The sequence below is a fragment of the Phalaenopsis equestris genome, unplaced genomic scaffold, assembly GCF_001263595.1.
Source record: "Phalaenopsis equestris unplaced genomic scaffold, ASM126359v1 Scaffold000712, whole genome shotgun sequence".
Lineage (NCBI taxonomy): Eukaryota > Viridiplantae > Streptophyta > Magnoliopsida > Asparagales > Orchidaceae > Phalaenopsis > Phalaenopsis equestris.
The window spans coordinates 37,963-59,192 of record NW_018165152.1 but is presented as its reverse complement, the minus strand read 5'-3'; the positions used below and the strand labels follow the sequence as shown (position 1 = coordinate 59,192).

The 21,230-nt window shown below is 37.0% G+C and overlaps 1 protein-coding gene across 2 annotated transcripts in view; it reads right to left on the bottom strand.

Moving 5' to 3' along the window:
• The window catches only part of LOC110030392 (translation initiation factor IF-3-like), a 51,703-nt gene that overhangs the window by 12,160 nt on the left and 18,313 nt on the right, over positions 1-21,230 (bottom strand). For both annotated transcript variants that reach the window (XM_020733082.1, XM_020733081.1), the window contains exons 5-6: positions 16,982-17,037; positions 16,830-16,863 (exon numbers count right to left, since the gene is read on the bottom strand). In XM_020733082.1, the coding sequence (XP_020588741.1) occupies positions 16,830-16,863; positions 16,982-17,037 (90 nt within the window). The remainder of the gene's footprint in view (positions 1-16,829; positions 16,864-16,981; positions 17,038-21,230) is intronic.

Genomic DNA, 21,230 nt, shown 5'->3' with positions numbered 1-21,230 from the left:
ATAATCATCATATACAAAAGATTCCAAAAAAAGAGAAAATACAGAAAAATACAAGAGACCTAAATAAAAAAAACAAAAAATGCCAAAAAAATGTAGTATCAGGTAGCTAGTTTTCCTTTGCCTCTACCTCTAATAAGTGTGCATATATATATAAGGGTAATAATATAAAACGTTAATCCTATTTAACCTAAACACACGCACGCCACAAGCCCGCGGTTTTGGTCACCTGCCCTAGCGTTCCCTCCAAGCCATGTCGAGGTGACTCCTTGTTCGCTCTGCACGAAGATTCTTCTCCCTCTGCGTTTGAAGCATTCATCCCTTTGACCCTCGCGACTGTATGTCGATTCACTTCGTAGTTCCCATTTGCGGTATGTTTACAGTTACCCGAGCCTTCTACGCCTGTGTTAGCTAGGCCCTGCGATGTCCCGTCATCTATCGATGATACGACTACGCTCCCTCTTCTTCTCCCTCCTGTTCTTCTTCTTCGGGTATAAAACCCCATGGGGGGAGGTCAGGTAAGGGGTGACGGAAATTTTGAGTCTAGGGGAGGTTCTGCCGAAATCTCTGCTCGGCTAGGACTTGGTGCTCGAGGGTTTGGTGTTTGGGAGTTTTGTGGCTTCCCTTTTGTTTCTTTCAAAAGCTAGAGCAAGGTAATTTCTCTCATTTCTGCTCTACTTTTCTGCTTAACAGAGGTTGAACAAGTTCGAGGTGATAAAAATCTTGAGCAAGCTTTTTTTCTTTTTCTTCTTTCGTTACTTCAAGATTAGAAAAGAAAAAAAAAAGAATATATATATATGTATGAGCTTGGTTGCCTTACCTAGAATCTCATTTTGAAATTGTTATCAGTTGCTATGATTACCTAGAATCTCATTTTGAAATTGTTATCAGTTGTGGAAGTTTAGACCTTTAGCATTTCTGTTGAGTCCGATTTAATTACTTCATTCTTCTTGCTCAGCTATAAGTGGCAATGATTCAAGTATTATGCATGTGAAGACTTCTTTCCTTTGTTCTTATTATACCTGTGCATTTATGCCATCCACTTTCTTTAGTTTATGTGAAGTCCAAATGGTGTTTCAGCTCAATATATTTGGTGTTTTCTTTGTCGATTCATTCCCTGCTAGCTTTACCCTTAGGCTGCATTACCTGGGCCTATTTGATGGCTCTTGAGCTACATGTGTGCAATGTTTTGGACTCGTTTGGCTGTGAGATTTTGAGTTGATTTGGTTTGATTTTGTGGAGCCTTGTGGTCTCGGCTTTATGGGCTCATTTGGTTCAGTTTTATGGAGCTGGCGGGTTCCGTTCATGGAGTTGGCTTGGTTTGGTTTTGTAGATTCCCTGACTCTAGTTTTACGAAAAGGTTTTGACATGGTTATAAAACTCAACACTTTTTTATTGGGGCTTGGCTACCCAAGATTAGTTGCTGGTATTCCCTACTGGTGTGGTTTGTTTCCTTTTGCTGCCCCTACCCGAGATTAGCTGTTTAGGCCTTGTTCTGTTGGTTTTGGTGGTTCCTTTCGCAGCTCCTACCTGAAATCTGCATTATAGTTTCTTTTCTGTTGGTGTAGGTTGTTGCCTTGCTGCCTCTACCCGAGAGCAACTATGTGGGCTCTCTTGTGTTAATTTTAGTGATGCTTTTGTTGCCCCTACCCGAGAGCTCTATTCGAGACCCTAGCTAGTGCTTTCCTGTGTTAGCTTGAATTGTTTTCCCCAGTTGGATCTTTTTGAAATCATTATTGTTGGTTTTGGTGGTGCTTTTGTTGCTCCTACCCGAGATTAGTTGTTTGGGCCCTGTTCTGTCGGTTTTGGTGATTCCTTTTGCTGCCTTTACTCGAGACCTACTATTTGAGGCTTCCTTTATGTAGGATTGGTTGTTTCCCCTGCTATCTTACCTGAAACTTGTTGGTGGGTGGTTTCTTGTGTTCTGTTGGGGATTTGCCTCCCTGCTGCCCCTTTACTAGCTACCTTTCCTGCTTGTGAGAAAGAGTTAGATGGTATATCCATTTGTTTGATATTTTAGGAAGATTGAAATGCCCAGCTCCTTGGGCTGAATTGACTGCAATGCAAGGCCATTTTGATATTTGTTGGGAGAGTTTAGTTGCAATTTGGGCCCCTTTCGAAGTGCAACTTTTGAGCAGGTTTGGATTGAATTGGGAGCAACTTGGAATCCTCTAAAATGTGTCTTTAGGAATGTTTTGAGATAGCAATTGAAGCCTTTCGATACACATCTTTCGGATTGTTACACCGGTAGTTTAGAAAAGAGAGCGAGCTATTGATGAGTGTGCTCATTTTGTTATTCATTTGAGGTGTTCTATTGAGTGAATATTTGAGGCTGACCCTCCCACCTACTAGCTTTGGAGGAGGGGTCGTGTTTTGGGTTAGTCTTTTTTTTTCTTATTTATTTCTTTTAAATTTTTTCATTTCTTTTCGATTTTTTTTCCTTACTTCTTGGTTTGGTTTACGTGTTTATATCTGAAACATGCATATATAGTTGTGGTTATATATGAATCATCAAGCAATGTCGTAAGTTGGACGAGCTTTTTCGGTGTTTAAGGCCTTGATGACAAAGACATTCGTCGGTAGAGCGGGATAATATCGCATTTTACGACATCGGGACCCGACCTAGAAACCCGATGAAAATGTATGATGACAATATTATTCACCAACACTAGACTAGCGGGGACCCTTGTCTTCTTAGACTGTTGGCGGTCCTAGCCCGACAATGTGACCGACTTGTGGACAATCAATTTTTTTAAAAGTACAACGATAAGAACAAATACGCTATTCACAAAATATTTTGAATACTAGAATAGATATAATATAAATTTTGCTTATATGCATGAAGCATATATGCATGCTAAAATATAAAGTTGAAGTAATATAATATGATTGTCGACTCGTCAATTACATGTACTGAGCTAAGGATTGCCCTCCTAAGATTATATAGTTGGAAAGTTCTAGTTGAATGTTGGGCTCTTTACATGCGGATGACCAATGGTTGTCTTCGAAGTTCCTCGAAAATAACTAAAATCTGAGCCTACCCCGACCCGAATGCTTAAGATTTTCTTTAATTCCTCGGATTTTTCGTACTTTTCAACGGTTTTATTCAAGTCTTTGTAGATCACTCGTGATTACCTTCATATTTTCTTCATATTTCTAATGATTTTCTTCGAGTTACCATGGGTCATTTGTAGCTTTCCTCGAGATTTTAAGGTGATGTTTTTGTTATTCATTCCTATTTGAATAAATGCATGCTTGCCACCTGTTAAATTTTCCATTAAACCAGTTTACTTTCACCTGCGACACCGACACCATTTACAGAAGTAGCTGATCTGTCAGGTATACAGGTTTGTTTTATAATTACAGCATTTTATTTTCTTTACTGCACATTTTACTGCATTTCTTTACTTATCGTTATCGCATTTTACTGCGTATACATATAGTTTATGCTTACGATGTTACTGTTTATTGTTTACTACGTTTCGTAGCATGTTTCCTTTTTATTATTCATGTTGCTTCTATAGACTTGCAGGGGCCTTTAGGATAGAGAACAGTAGGACACCCGTTTAGGAGGCACCCTATAGCGAGCCACTGACCTAACAACTGTATATTTATACACACTAAAACCCTGAACCTATGACCGATATGTTAAGGAGCTTGGAATAGTCTTTCCAGGAAGCAGAACGTGGAAGCAAGCGGACGGAGGGCGATGATCGAAACCATAACAGCGAAATGAAGTACGATCCTCAGTTGGAATTTTCATAGAATAAATAACAAACGCATAGGACTTCGAGGTAGTCCGCTTAGTGTGACATAAATCCTCACTTTCATTTTAGACTTTTGCACCACTCTATTGTGCATTATAAGTCCTAATTCTCTTTAGGATTCTGAGGTGGTCATTTAGTACAACGTAAATCCTCCTATCTTCTTAGGTCATTTGCACGATCGAGTATCGTGCGAATATAAGTCTTAAATCTTAAAATAAATCGGCATGATTGAAATACTAAATAATATCATTTCAAAGGCATAAAGTCAAACACTATGATAGTTGGGAAATCACCGGGGTTTTCCTCGGATCCGTGACATCCCCTACTTTTTGTTCATTTGGACTCTTAAAATAACCGTTCCTATTTTGAGCTCTTCCCCTTTGATTTTCTTATATTCAACCTTGAAAACCTAAACTTTGAAATCTTGAAGACAGAACCACTAATCTTAATCGAGAGTCTTCTTAGATGATTTCAATTGTCTAAGATGTAATTAACTATAGGGATTTGTCTTTATAGGGAACTTAATAACTCACTTAATATAAACTCTATTTAATCTCTCGTATTAAATAGGGAAACTTGTCGGCTTAAAAAAAAGGTTTTGTAGACCAAACTGACGTCACAAACTCTTTAATTTATGTGGTTAAGTTACTAAAAAATGATATGTTTATCCTTTAGAATAGTGTACTATTTGTGGTATCACGTTCAGGCATGTAGACTATCAAATATGTGAGCTACATTCGGTCTCACTTTTCTAAATTTAAATATTATCATTTTTTTTAAATTATAGTCATATATAAATTAAATTGAAACGTTATTTTTTAAAGTTAAAATACTATTTTATAAGGTTATAATCACATATATAAACTAAATTAAATTAAATCCTAAAAGAAAGAGTCCGCAATATTTATTTGGCCGACACATACAAGTGTGTTTGATTGGTCATTGAGCATATCAAGAATAATCTCTATTAGATGGCAAATCCTGAGTCATTCGATTTACGATGATCCGGATCATCTGATATATGGTATGACTCAAATGTTCATTTTTTAACTGCATGTAATTAGTTTTCCTATTCTCCTGTATCTTAGAATGTTGTGCTGCAATAAAAATAAGAGAATTAAATTTTCAATAATTAATCATAGAAGTAGAAATAAATGTTCATAATGCAACTACTCCCTTGAATTTCAAACTTCTGGCCCTTATAAATAGGGTGGTGAGACTTGTTTGGATCTCTTTCCTTCCTTTATTTCTACTTCCAATTTATTGCTTTCTGGCCCTTATTAATGTTCAATTGTCTTTCTTTTTTTACTTGCCAATTTATTGCTCATCCTCACAAGGCTTACTCATCCGATCAAAAATCAGGGTTCCGACTAAGATTCTTCTCTACGATATGTTTAGAGAGTTCAAGCATAGAGCAAGCAAAAAAAAGTGTCAGTCCATGGGTAAGTGCCAAAGAATGGATTTCTCTCATGGTCAGAAAGGATTGTCCAGAATGACTGCGAGGGACGTTCATGTGCCCCTTGAGCTAGCATTGATCCATAGCAGAATGCTCCCTAGTATACTATACTGACCAACATTGGTTTCTAAGGGAACGTTGTATTCTCTGAGCCGACCCACATTGCAGCCCACTCAGGAGTCGTGGTGGCTAAGGGCGAGCTCACAAGCAGGCACTTCGACGACCCAAGGGGCGAGCAGCTTTAGTCGAACTGGGTGATGACTCATCTCCGTTTGCCATCTCAAAACTTGTCAAGTAGCCGAAGGAGATGAGCGAGTACTTTCGTACGAGATGGCCGAATTTCTTTTCAATGCTTCAATGGGAATTTTTTAATGGCATGTTGTGATTTTGGTTACTGTGCAGAGTGTTCAGCTCCGCTAAATTTGAACGATGCTTCGAGCACCAACTTTGGTGGAGACGAGCGGGCAAGATGCCTTGATGCATACAGCGGGTGTGATCGGTGTTGATTATCTTAGCAGTGGAGAGGATCACCCCATGACCTCCTTTCTTGCTAACAATGCCTTGATGCATATGGCAGGTGTGGCTACTGCTACTGAATTGATTGATCATTTAGCTTGATAAGTCGGTCTAGAATAGGAGATTGCTACTTTGAAACAGTCAGACACCCTCCTTCACCACAAGCTCATGGATCTGAGAGAGAAAATCCTGATGTCTCAAGCTCAAGTCAAAGCTGGTAGTTTAAGTCAAGTCAAATCCAAAGGAGAAATTATGCTTAGGTGACTAGGCTATTTTCTGGTCGAAGCAATGTCTAGCCCTTGTGTGGGTTATTTTCTTTCTTAGAATTAATGTAAATATTTTTATTTGAAGTTTTTTTAATAAAATTGATAATAATTTTGCTACTTTAATTTTCGAGTGAAAATGATTCGATGGCGTCGATTATGCTCTTGATGCTTCTAACACCATGTATTTTTTTCTTTTTTACTCTCGCTATTTTTGGTGGTTTCACCTTCTTCGCCACTATAAAAAGGTTTTTAATTGCAGCGTCATTATTTGTTTGTCATTTTTATCTAAGATCTCTTCTACTCTCGATTGATTATGTCTTCTTTCACTTGCCTTCCTTCCACTCGCCCTTCCATTTGCCACAACCCTATGGATTTCGTTGGGGCGGATTCGCCCACTTCGTCCAAGATGGATCAAGAGCAAATTGATCGCCACCAAATGAATTGCGTCATTTCTTCTTCCATCAAATTGAGGGGTCGCCCGGAAGGGTGAGAAAACAAATACTTTCCATGCCTAGAAGCTATTGTTCTACCAAAATTAATTTTAGCTTGGTCTTAGATTGCCCCTCTGTAATGAACTAGTTAGCATCTTTAATTTTTATGAGATCATTCTAGTACAAGTAATGCCAAATTTGATTGTGATCATTATGACCGTAGTGATGTACATGCGGCGGATGGACATCCCTTGGTTGATTGAGTTATTCAACAATTTGTTCTCCCTCCACTCCTATTCAAAGTGATTTGTCCAGTTTACTTCGGGAAGTAAAATCCATTATTGAGGCTTAGAGAGTAAGGCGAAGGACTAGAAGCGCAAGTCCTGTTTCGTTTCGACGGAGGAGGATTTGCTAATCGGGACGAGCCTTACTCATACCTGATGATTAAGCCTAAGGCACCCAACAGTCTCTTTCGACGGGCTTATAAGGTCATTAGTATAACGCTCAACATGGAACAATATCTCGAGCCCATGGTTCTTAATAAAATGCTTGCCCCGCACATTAGCAGTCCAATGACAGAGGACACCTAGATGTTCACAAAGGTCACGAGGCCTTGACCATGGAGAGTCGAGAACATAGGCCAAGTATGGTTTTGATAGGTATGAATGAGTATTTCAATTCAATTTCTCCGCCCATTGTCGTTGATCAAAAGATAAAGACCGATGAGTTCATCCTTAATAAAAGGAAAGGATATGTTGAGAAACCAAATGCGAATAATTTCCTTCATTCTATATATATTTTGATTGGAGATTATGGCAAATATGTGGGCGAGGGAGAAACCGCCGATTGAGAGGGAAAAGGAGACCGCAATCAACCAAGAGGAAACCGCTGGCCACAGAGCCTATAAATGCTCAATATCCCTTGTTGCAAACAGTCGACCTTGAGGGGAATAATTCAACGGCGAAGGGGCCAACCTCTGAAGATGAAGGTGTCCCTCTGATCACAGCTGCCACTAAAGAGGTGTTGGAGTCTATTCACCTTGAGGTGGAGCGCTAAAGGGAGGGTAAGGAGTCGTAGGAATGGGAGCCTTCTTGGAAGCAAAAGAAGCCAATCGACCGTAAAGAGCCTCATTTGGGAGGAGCGCTTGGGACTCGTTGATTTCCTTTATGTAAATGTTTTGTAATAATAAAAAGAAATGAATTTTTACCTTTTTGACTATCACCTCCATCGATTCCATCTTGTGAATGAATGTAGCTTTCTGAGGAATAATTTGAATTAGTCGTCTTGTCAGAATCGAATAAAAAACCTTCATTCAAAAAATTTTGATAGCTAAACATGTGGAAAGTGACCCATAAGTTCGTAAAAACTTATGCAGCTTAGATATCATGCCATATACTCTTCTAGGTGAGTTTTGGTTTAGGTTGTTTGATAGTTCAGAGCGGATATCACGAGAATAATAGTGTCTGACTCAAGCCTCACACTACCTACTCCTTTCAGTTTCTTGATTAACTCGTCGCTTTGGATGGGTTGTACCTTACGGCAGACTTATTAAGCGAAACATGTTATTGTCTTCGCAGAGGTAACCTCATAGACATGCTTCTGGGGTGATTCATGTGCTACTCATTGCAGATCTTTCCACAAGGAGAAATCTAGCGCTCAAGGCTTGACATGTGTTCCAAGAAAAAGCAGTAAAGAAGTTTTATAATACTTGAGCGCTACAAGACAAACTTCATTAGCTGAGTTGTTTCTTTTGTTCATGTGTACGTTAGATTAAGACTAGTTTGCTTATTGATAAATTTTCGTCTGGTCGCATTGTTATTCAAAAAGTACTTATCATTTATCCAATGCTGATGTGACGAGTGGTTGAGTCATAAATGAGATGCTTAATTCCCTACCAACCGTTTCTTTCTTTCCTCTAAATACTGCCAAGAGGGGGTCCTTTCGTATCAGCACTGATAAAAAGTGAAAAAGGTCTAAAGTTAAAAATGTCTCCACAAGTGGATAATGGGAGGCTCCAGTGATCTCTTAGTGAGGGAGCCTTGGATGAGAGCGAGGATGAGTCGGACAACTCGATCTTGCCTTCAATCAACCTCTGAATTTATTGCTCGCTAGACTCTGAAAGGGGGAGCTTCTTTAATCATTGACTCCGAAGGTAGTCCTGCCCTCAAATTGAGTGACCCGAAAGCTCGCTCGACGCCCAAGAAGGATACACCAATGAAGAGTTAGTTGCATGTGCTTATGTGCAGCTTATTCCTTATTGATGTATCTCGTTTAGGATCTCAGGGTAGGTTCAAGATGATAGATCCAATCAAATTTTCTGGTGGTTACAAATAATTTCCTTCCCACCGTGATATCTGCGGCCCAGTAATTCAGCAAGCAACGACTACCCTTATCCAGCCCACGACCATTCTTTTTTATAATCATAAGTCAAGGCTATCGGATGCTTAACCACAACAGATGACCGGAGATAATGTGGTTTTTATCATATTTTTATTCAACCGTTTACTATGCCAACTTCAGTTGATGTGGGGTGCGTGTTGGTAGTCGGCTGATGGGATTGTGACTATCAGAGCACTCAATTCCTTTTCCAAGTTCGACTCCACCATTAGCTCAAAGAGTTCAACCGTTGAGAGGTGACCTCGCAATTTAACTAGAGGGTATGTCTCATGAATCAATGGAAAAGACGGTTACAAGATTCAATCAGACAACCAAAGGAAATAAGGAAAAAGCCTCTTCTCTTTTTTTTTAATGTGGTCAAGGGGCTGATTGATATGTACCCCTTATTTTATGAAATAAAAAAAATTTAGGTAAAGATAGACCTAAAAAAACTTGGGCATGTTATATAAAAAATGATTTTAATTTACTAGAATTAAATTAAAATGACACTCAATAGGACGCGATGGAGATTCATGTAGCCGACCCCACTTAGCGGGATAAAAGGCTTGTTATTGTTGTTATACTTGTTTTCTTTGACATGCTTGCTAAATGCATTATGATCGTTTGGTCGGCCTTCTAGTCGAATCTTCTTGTTGTTGAACCACCCTCTAGAGCAAGTTTCCCTAGTTAGAATACATTATATTGCTCATGGATTATTAGCCTAATCTTTTGCTCTCTTTGGTGATGACACTAAGGTCGGGTATCCTTAATAAATAGGCGGCTCCCTGAGATCATGTTTCCCAGGTCCATACGCATACATATGGGATTCGAATGAGGGTGAGGTCATAATTTTTTTAGGTATTTCATAACTATCAAAAACCATTAGAGGCTCTGTTTTTTTGGCTTTGTCAACCGTATTATGAAAGGAGATGGTCGTCATATATAGGCAAGAATTATCTCTCACTTATTGGGGGCCTTCGACTCTCCTGGAGTCTTACTTAGGGGCTAGAAGAGTTCCTCCTTTGTTACCGGGAGTAAGGCTGTCAAAAAAGCTCGTTGTTCGGGAATAGCTCGTGTTTGACTCGTTCGTTAAGTAAATAAGCCGAATATGAACAATCTTTTTAAGCACGAATTATAAGTAACCAGAACACGAACAACCCTTTGTTCGCTCGTGTCTAGCTCATTTTAGCTCAAAATAAAGAATTTATATGTATTATTTAGTTTTTTTTTTTTTTTTGAGAAAACACAAGAGCTAATATATTAAAAAGAAAGGAGATACAGATAGATTATAGGAGGGCCCAAGCATGGCACCCTAAACACTACATGCAAATGGTTCCACACCACAAAAAAAAAAAAATACAGAAAAATACATGAGAGCTCAAAAAACCAAAAGTGTCAAAACACATAGTATCAGGTAGCTAAAGAGCTAACAAATTGTCTCTGTCTCTAGTTCTTGGAAAGGAGTTAGCTAACAAATTGGTAAGATGAGTGTCATTGCCAATAGTAACCAATGTATCGTCCAATATGATAATTACAAAGAAATTAATGATGATAAATTTGAAATTTTAAGTTAACTCTAAGTAATTATGTTAATTCACGTAAATGGATGCACTTGAGATCATAGAAGAATGGAGTCTGTTAAAAAATAAAGAAATACTCTGCTATGAATGTGAACACGAATGCGCTAACCCAAATGATGGCGGCGATGACACAGTTGATTCGATAGTCCAAATAATAGTTTGATGGGAGAAAGGAAGTTGTTGTGGATAAGTGCTTAAAGATATTTCAAGACTGTGTCAAAGATCTGATTGAAGCGAAGAACTACCTGATGAGGATAGAGAGATATTACATGATATGGCCTGTCCAGATGAAAGAAGAGTGTTATTACCTATATTTATGCTGGATGGAGAAGATGAAAGATGGCGGCATGAGCAGTATTAGGACAAATAAGGGGCATACCCAACATGATAACTTGAGAGGAGTTCGTGAAGCTATTCAAAGAGGGGTTTTTATTTCTATCTATTCAAAGAAAAATGCATGACAAATTTATCAGATTGGCGTAGGGAGAAAAGACTGTCAAGCGGTACGAAACATAATTTAATGTACTATCAAGGTATGTGTCATAATTGATCGCTACTACAGAGAAAAAGTACTCTTTCGAGATTAAATGATTTGATTAGAAAATTGTTGGTTTCATTGGGGATTGATGACTATTTAACGTTATTGGAGCATGCTAGACGAGTGAAGATTTGTTATCAGCTTACTCAGAAGCGTAAGAAAATGCACAAGAAGAAGAGTATTGATAAAAGAGAGCATGTGGTTCAATCAGAGGTATACATTGGAAAGAATCTAAAGTTCAATTCAAGTGGATTTAGTAGAGGTACGACTCAGAGTACCGTAGTTACTTGTGTCAAATGTAGAAGACAGCATAAGAGTGAATGTTTGATGAGTTCCAACACATGCTATGTGTCTTGTTATCCAAGTCATATTATTAGATACAGTCCTTCACTTATCCAAAAAATCTCAAAAGAACAGAAACCAAGTGGAGTTCTTTCACAAAAGATTGCAAGTTGGCAAAGAAAGAGTCTACAGCTTTATCTTCTACTCAAGTTTAATCAAGACAACTAATTTAATCTCGAGTTTATTCACTTACTAGTAAAGAACCTAAAGGACTTGATGTTGATGTTGATGTTGTTGTTAGGGATTGATGAGTACTGTGTTTTATCACATATTATAAGAGTGTTATTCTAATGTATTTCATTTTCATAGAATGTGTTATTGTTATGTTACTTTGCTTTAGAGGTAATGTTATCCTTGATAGTTTTTTCCCACTTCAGACGATAAGGAAAGTTAGTTGAGTTATCTTATATTAGACCTTTGTTTTATTGTATCCACTTTTTTTTTCTTATTGAACAAGATTTCTTGAAAATGTTTTTGAATAACTTAAAATTTACTTGGTTAAGGAGAAGTGATTTGAGGTTTGGAGTATATTATGCAAATTTTGAGAATGAAATTTTTATTAGGAGAGAATGTTATAATAACTAAAAAATAAATAAAATTAATAATAATGTTATTAATATTAGGAGTTTTAATATATGCAGTAATTTCAGGTGAGAACAAAACCTCAAAAGTTCCATTTTAAAAATAAGTGTTCCATTCGAATGAAGGAGACTGATAGTGATCGACATATAGAGGAAGAAGAAGAAAGAGAGGTTAAGCAGAGAAACATCACGTGCAGGTTGCAGCAGAACATCTCTATTTGAACCCGAAAGACTTCAATTCTCGAGAGAAATAAACTGAGAATGATCAAAGAATACAAGGACTTGATCGAGTTGCTCCAATGTGGAAAAGGAAGAGGACAATGCATGTTGTTCTTCCCTGGGAGAAGGCATCGTCGAACAAGTCGAAGGTGACAATGTCGAAGAATAGCTCATACGTACAATTTGTGCGACAAGAAAGACTTACTAAAGAGTGATCGACAAACTTCTAAACAGAAGTTGCATTATAAGGCTTGGACGTGATCCATTACGTGCCCTAGTGTGCCATAAGTTGTTGTGCTCGAAGGAGAAAAGGAGTGGAGGCAACGACTTGAGTGTTTACTACATGTTCTGAGCAAAAGAGGAGGCGTGGCTTAGGAGACTGAACGAAGGTAGGGCTTTTATAATTGAAGTTAAAAAAAATTATTTTACAAGAATTGGGTTAATAATTTTATGATTGGAATCAAACAAGTATTACGGTAGTGCAAGAAGAGTTGTATCAGTCCAAACCAGAGGAAGAGGAAGAAGAAGTGGAAGAGCTTTCATTTTGAACAACAATAATCAAGATAAGGGTTTATGGTTTTATGCTATAATTAAATAAATTATATTTATTAAAAGTTTTTTTAAATTTAATATTAAAATCTATGAATTAATGAAAGAGATTATAGAAGTTAAGAGCAAAGAAATTGTCCAGGATCGAAGCGAGTACTTTTTACTTCTGAATTATAGTAATAATGTTGTATTTCTTCTAAATCACTTACATTGGAATGATATTAGGCAAAATACCTTGATAATGCAAGTAGAATATTATTATTTTGTTTTATTATTTAAATTGATCATCTAAAAATGAATGTGATCGATTTGCATAATTATACTTATTTATTTCATCTGCATATTATAAAAGAAAGATATTAGATAATATTTAAAATCCAAATGAAATGATTTACACGATACTTGCATGTGCACTTGACTGATGAATTTTACCTCTTTATAGTACTAGCGCAGGAACATTGAGGTACCCATGCACTTAAATGAAAATTGATATTGCTATTGATGAAACTTCATTGGTATTAGTTTAGGCAGTGCTCCTGTAAAGGTTGTATACAGATTAAAAAGATATTGATATGTAACGATATACTAAGGCATGGTGAAAGTTTATAAATATCTAGAATAATAATGTTAAATAGTACAAACCTTCAAATACTTTTAGATTGATTTACATCAAGTTTAATTAGCATGCATCTTTTTTTCATTGTATTAAAATATAGTTTAAAATTATGGGTATTCATTAACTTTAATTTGAATACTGTTGTAAACTATTATTGCACGTTTAATTATTTTATTAAAAAGTAAAAAAATAGAAGAAAAAATATTTATAGAAAATGCGTAAAATCAAAAATGAGATAAATTTAGCTTATTGTTTTAATTTACTTTTTTTAGTGGCTCTTTCATTTGTTAAATGATAGTTACAGAAAATGAATATAGAAATTTAATATTCTCCATCCGGTCGTCTGTACCCGTCTTGATTAATTTCAAGCCTCGGGTCAAGTCGTAACAATTATCTCCTTCCTCCGTCAGTGTCTTTCCTTACCACTGTGTGAAAGATCGTTTCATTTTTTTGGCTTGCATAAGTTCTATGATAAGATTTTGGAGGTGTCGACATTTCTTTGTGTTGTGCTCGTAATCTAGGTGATAGGCGTAGTACCTCATTGGGTTGCGGGTGTATCCTCCTGCCTTCATCGGAGTTGGCTTCAAAAAAAATCTTTATTTTGGATGACCTCTACTACTTCAGTCATTGAAACTCGCAGCAAGGTCAGTTGAGGAATCTTGCTAGTCAGAGGCAATGGCCTCTCAAGATATCGATCCCACTATCATTCCTGATCCGGGTTGTCCCAACATTCGGGTGTACAACCCTTTTTATTGAACAAACCCACAAGTAAGGTTGAAGTGATTGTCCTCGTGTTGGAGTTCTAGTTGTGACCATAGAGGATGGCTTGGCTTCCACTCGCTCCTATGGGAGCTCCTCTTCAGCAAATGCTGACCCGGTTGGTCGATCTCATGAAAGATCAAAGGTGAATTATGTTCTTCCACCAATTTGTGGTTGGTAGTGAGTTACAATAATTATACCAGCATTTATGGGCACTGCAAGCCCAACGCATATTAGAAGGGTCCTTCTCATAGCCATTGGACGAGAGCTGCATGGGTAACTGTAGGCACCAGATCTCATACCTCCAACATTTTTTTTTCTTAAAATGGGTTATGAAAGCGCGTAAGGACTCCCATGTCCTTATCACAGTTGTAGTAGCGTCTGGGAATTCTTAAGAGGCTTCTTTGCATTGGCAAACAGTGTCATGAACATCCTTTTGAACTTCGTGAAGGGATTATTCATAGTGGTAAGCTGATAAACCGCCAGAACATGGATTCTTTCAAAATCATGAAGAAAAGCTTGAACATCAGCGCACCGTTTATCCATAACACACATTCTGTCCACTCAAAAGATGCAACATGGCAAATAGATTTAACTTCCCACAGTAGGGCTCTAGAATTGGAATTTTGAAGTGATAGGCCGCTTCAGCTTGGAAAATTTGTCAGGAGAAGGAATTCTCTGGCTAAATAATTTACAGTGCATTGGCCCATCCCTATTGTCGCGGACCAAAGGTGTTGACCGCGCATTATCTGAGTAGTACATGTCATCATCTGCACTCACGATTGGAGAAGTGGCTCTTTTGGGTACTCACGATTGGAGAAGTGGCTCTCCTGGCATTGGCACTAGGTTCCCTCTAGCACGGGTCAACCACCGGCTGAGATGGTGGGGCCACCCCTTCAGTTAAGGTTTCTCTTATTACATCCATCATTTGCTCCTTAAGTTCTCGGATCTGTTGTGATATGTAATCTGTGCATTTCATGTTGTCGGTGCTTTCGCGGTGACTTTTTCCTTTTTGTGTTGCGTCTCTTCTTGTTTATGGCATGATCTACACTCACTACACTTTTTTAAAGGTGTTGAACCCAAATATGTTCCCAATTCACACCCCAAGGAATAGAACATAAACAAAAAAGAGGAAAATGGGCTGCAAGAGATGGAGTTAGACGAAAGAGCTTTCAGGTCCGGGAAATGATATCAAGTTGAGGATTTTCCCAAAGGGCCCTTTACATTTAATTTACATTATTTATGGTGGCTTTTATTTACAAAAAAATACCTATTTGAGCATACCCTAGCCTAAAACTTACACATGAGTCTCACTGATTATTGTTATTCATGTCTATTCACGGCTATGTTTTTTGAAAAGAGTTAATTGTCAATCGAATCCTTAAGCAAAGCATCTGGTCCTAAATTATGGTCACCCCGTGTTTGGCTTCAAATGACAACACATCCCTGGATGCCTTTATATGGTCCTCTGGCTTCGGACACTCGATCTTGATCGTCCAGCTACGGGCGCTCAACCCTGGTTATCCGACTGAGAGCATTCGGTCCTGTTCTCAGGCGCTGGAACTTGGTTATTGGACAGCGAGCATTCAGTCTTGAACCTCTAATGATAGAAATCATACTGGTGTGTTTGATTGGTCATTCCAGCTAATCAAGAATAGTCTATACAATGATGGATCTAAAGCTAGCTGAATTGCAATTATCTGGATCATCTGATTTAGGGGGACTCAAATGGTCACTTTTTGACTGTACGCTAATCGATGCCTATGCATTTACATAGCTAACATCCGAACTTCAATTTTTAGATATATACCACCTTACCTATGCATGAAAAATTTATCCTTCACATTTTAAAAATTAATATAGTAATATTTTTATGTGAAATGAAAGATTTGGGCGTTATATATGTAAAGGGCTAAGTTAAGGTGTTAGATATATAATACAAAGAAATTTGGTGGTAGGTATGTAAAGGCCCTACGTATTAAATAGAATCACACGTGAATAAGGATTTTAATTTTTACTAAAAGAAAATTTAATCTATAAAGTATCTAGGAGGTCAGAAGTTAACAAGATCAAAGCAAGCTCTGAAGCTAAGCATCTGTTTGGGATCATTTTTTTATTTTTATTTTTGACTTCACTTCCATTTTAAAAAATATGATCATTTAATACACTTTTCAATTTTTTTTTTTTTGAAAAAGAAATTAATTTATTTTTAAAAACACTCAAACTAGCGTTTAAGCACCTTGAGTATATTGCAAAAAGAACTACTGCCACAACTGGCCACTAACCACCACCTGTCATCACTGCTAGGGCACAAAGGTTTTCTTAAATTTTTTTAATTTTCTAAATTTTATTTTAATTTTTGGCCACCATGTTTTAATTCAAATCAAAACATAAATAAATTAAAAACATATTTTTAATTTACCAAACATAGTTTATATCAAATAAAATTTAAATAAACTAAAATAAAAACAAAAGCACTCCCAAATAGCAAATATAAAAACTACAGGCATTTACATACATACCACGCAATTTTTATATTTTTACATATCTAACACCAAACTTTTAGAGTTAAATGCATAACACACAAACCTTAATTTTACCTCAAAAATATGATTATTATTAACTTTTTATAAGTGAAATACAGATTTTCATGGATAAGCTTATAAATATCAAACTCTAAGTGTTAGATATATAAATATAAACTTTAAGTGTTAGATATGTAAATACATAAGAATTGTGTGGTATACATGTAAATTTCTGAAAAAATTATTCACAATCATCAGGCAGTAGAAACCCACAAACCTTAAATAAATACAAAAAAAAACTATACACATACCCCATTTTGAGCTCTTTGGTATCCATACGGTTTGCTGCAAATTGTGAAGTATGAGCGAGATTGTTAGATAAATAGCACAAGAATAAAAAAATGCGACATAAAAAATCTTTTCTAAATAAGAAAAAAAAAAAAGCTAAACAAGAGACATTCACCAGCAGATCTTTTCATCTGCACTCTTTTCTTCTTTAGCTGTTCATACTTGTGCTTTCTACAATAGAATGCATTTGAAGAGAATTAGCTACCAAATGCACTGCATTACAAAAAAGAAGGGGCGGCGTGGGGTGGGGGTGAATTTTACATAAATACCACACAATTCTTATGTATTTACATATCTAAAAAATAAAATTTGATATTTACATTTGTAGCACTTTGTTGTTATAAAGCTATTGCATAAAAAAGTGTATTTCTCTTTTAAAAAGCTATTTGAGTGGTTCGCATGTAGATATGAGAGTTAGGTGTTAGATATGTAGATAAATAAAAATTGTGTGGTAAGTATGTAAATGCGCCCAAAAAAGAAAAAATGCAGTCTATATAAAAAATTAAAAAAAAAAAAACTTTTAATGGTGGATCCAAAATGAATTATTAATATGCCTTCGGAGAGCAAATAACTTGTATATTGCTAATTAAAAAAATGAGCATGAAATCCAATAGTAAACATGCAAAAAAAAGATGCTTGCTATTCATAAAAGGATCATTAACATACATACCACACAACTCCTATGTATTTACATATGTAATAGCTAAACTTCAATTTTTACATATGGGATACAAATCCATAGCGACCATACATGCGAAACATATAATTTGAGGAGTTGTCATACTGCTTATTTAGGTCGACAACATCATTATAATAGTTGGTGACTTAGAAGGAATAGAGACTTTATATAACACTACAGAAATTTGAAGTCAAATATTAGTGAGTTAAATTATTTACTTGGCATTTAGATTGCAAACCCTAGACATGAAATCTTTATAATACAACACATATACATATAAACGTATCCGAAAAATGAACAAGTGACATGCATATGAAATGTACTTATTCGTCACTTTATTTTCACCTATTTATACGTTTATGTTACGCTTTTTGGAAGGTTTTGGACACAAGGAAGGATGGTTAACGGAGTTTGGAATTTTTAAAAACAGAGCTAAGCGTTGTTATAGTACTTAGGCCCAAAGAGGACTTCCTCAAGCAAATTTCGACAAAATATAGAGCTGTTGGAAAGTAGGCACCAAGAGGCCACCAGACTACTAGAGCCTAGGCGCTGGGCAAAGAGGACTTCCTCAAGCAGATTTCAACAAAATACAGAGCTGCTGGAAAGTAGGCACCAAGAGACTACCAGACTACTAGAGCCTAGGCGCCTAGAGCCTATGCGCCTAGAGCCTAGGCGGCCAAAGCAGGATCAAAACGTGCACAAGACAGAGCAACTGAAAAGTAGGCACTGCCCTTGTGCGCCTAGCATCGGTTGCCAAGTAGGTTTCAGAGAATTTTCACTTGGAATACAGAGCACAGAAAGTAAATGTTGTCTTACCGGCACCTAGGCGTCGCCTTTTGGGCTCTTAGGCGCTCAATGCCCTAAATCAAAAATTGGTGCCTAGTGTCTAGGCACCGCAACCTGATGCCTAGGTGCTAGTTTACGCGCTTAGTCGGTTTTTTGCAATTCAGACGAGTCTCTTCGCCGGGAAAAATATAAAAGCCTTGGATTTGACTGAAGAGGGGTATTTTTTCTGTCATTTTGAAGCATGCAGCATCTAATGAGAAGAACAAAGAAGATCTTCAACTTGCAATGAATTGTAGAGAAGTGAGTTTTATAAGTGTTTGCGGGACTTTGTGGTTGTATTATCATCATTCCAAGTGAGAAGAAAGAGAGCAAGTACTTTGGAGTTCTTTGTGTAATTTGATTTCATTTCAGTTGTTAAAGACTTTTTTGTTAGATTTATTATTCCAAATAAAATATTTATGTTGATGTGCACAAGAATGAGTAGTGAATAGTTCTCATATTCTCTCTTGAATTGGGGATGTAAGATTGATATCTGTGAAATTTCTTATGTGATTTTGTGCATAATCTTAAATGGTGATGTTTAATCTTTGGAACTTCATTTACTTTCACTCTGGCAAAATGAATTGTTAATACTTGTCGTGAATTAAGAAATTCAGAAGAGATCATATTGGAACGATTAGATTAATCAGTTTATCTCAGAGGAATAAGGATACTCCACTAGCTTAGTGTAGACTTTTTGGGAGAAATTAGTTCTTAGGGCTAGAAATTGGATTTAGGGAACTAAACCAAGTTTTCTTAGCCATACTTCCTTAGACTAACAAGAGGGGGTAAGAAAAACGGATGCTCTCATTTGTCACAATGCTTGTTGAGTCATTCTTTAACACTTGATGTCTTGTGCAACCATTTTAGGGAAGAACCTCTTAAGCATTTGAAAACTCTTAAACTCTCTATTGTTAGCATAGGATATCTTGAACTTGATAACTTAGGGTTAGTTACTTTAGTATAATTACCGAAACTACAACATGTAGGCTAGGACCATCGATAGTAAACTAGAACTTTTTCGTTTGGGATTCTGCTCGCTCTCTGAGGAATCAATACCCGAAACTCTATTCTAGATACTACTGAAACAACACTTATACTTGCGTGAATCGTCAGTGCTTCGCCGCACTTGTTTCGTATCAACAAGTTGAGAGAAGCCCCGAAGATTTAATTATGAACTTAAAGATATTCAAAAGACAACCATAGAAAAAACCTAAAAATAAAAAATTTGTGAGACTCTATTCTAGATACTACTAAAACAACACTTATACTTGCGTGAATCGTCAGTGCTTCGCCGCACTTGTTTAGTATCAACAAGTTGAGAGAAGCCCCGAAGAATTTAATTATGAACTTAAAGATATTCAAATAACAAATATAGAAAAAACCTAAAATAAAAAATTTGTGAGAATATTTGTCTATTTATCACATAATAGTAAGCCAAATCATGTACATATTTTATAGATGTACATCAAATCTTATAAAGTCTGAAAGAAACTTCAAGTAAAGAATTTTATGCAATGGGGGGAATATCTAACACTTGAAACCTAAAAGATGTCATTTATGCAAGTTCTATGGTTGAAAAGAGGTCAACTTAAGGATATTGCACAATTTTATAAGGCAATTTTGTAACTTAGAGAAGTGAAAAATAAACTGTGATGGCAAGATCTAGCGTAGAAGGTAAATTTATATATAGGGCATTAAAAATCTATGAACTAGGGTTGAAAATCATCTGAAAGATCCAAAGATTGAATGGAAATGTCCTATTAGGCTCCCTATAGTTATTATAGATTGGCTATCATTAATTCACATAGTCCCATGCAACATAAGTAACAAAATCAATTTAAATGTATAAAAATTCTATAAACCTGAAGCTAGACAATGATTTAATATGTATTTTGTTTGTTACCAGAGAACAATTCGAAAAATTTCTCACCAAATGATTATCAAGAACAACAACAATAAGCCTTTATCCCACTAAGTGGAGTCGGCTACAAGAATCATTTTTCTCTACTGCGCCCTATTGATGTTGACCTCATTTTTAGTGAGGTCTAGTCTTTCTCTTAGGATTTAGGATTTAGCCTTAGGAATCTCCCTTTGACTATCCTGGAACCTTAGAAATGGGACCCGCCTCTTTTAGAATTGACTATCCTAGAACCTTAGAAATGGGACCCGCCTCTTTTAGAAAGGGCCCCGCCTCTTTTAGAATTTCAACCTACTTTTGTACGCTTTTAGAGTTTCACGTTATAGGACCTTCCTGAGCCTTAGGGTGGCCTTCTGCACAATTCGCACTCCCGCGCGCACAAGCTTCGCAATTCGGAGAGTCGACGTGTCCGATCGCCGCAATTCGCATTGCCTGCACTGTTACCTGTCGAATGCTCAATTGAATCTTTTGGGATGATCGATCGCGGGTCGAAATTTTATGAAATTTGAATTTCGACGGGTTTTTGACCCGATTGTCGACAATGTAGTTCGAGCGACCCTGGATGACAAAACGGACTGCACTGACGCGTCCGGAATGTTGATTTTGCTTAGGGAGGACACCCATTTTGCTAAGGCACTGCGCGCGAATAAATTGCATGGGTTTTAATATGTGTGTGTGTATATATATATATATTAATAAAAAAAATGAATCCTCTTTTTCCTTTTAAAGCCCTAAATCCCTATACTCACGCATCTGAACTCTGCCTCCATTTCCCTCTCACGTTCGCGTGTCCCGCTCTCCCCTTTCTCGATCTCGAGCCGACCGAGCCCCTTCTACTCCACGGGAGGGAGAGTTGACCTCTCATTCGTCCTGGCCCGACACTCTTTGCTCGAGACTCTCCTTCCCGAAGCTGCGCCTGCCTCTCCGAGCTACGATTTT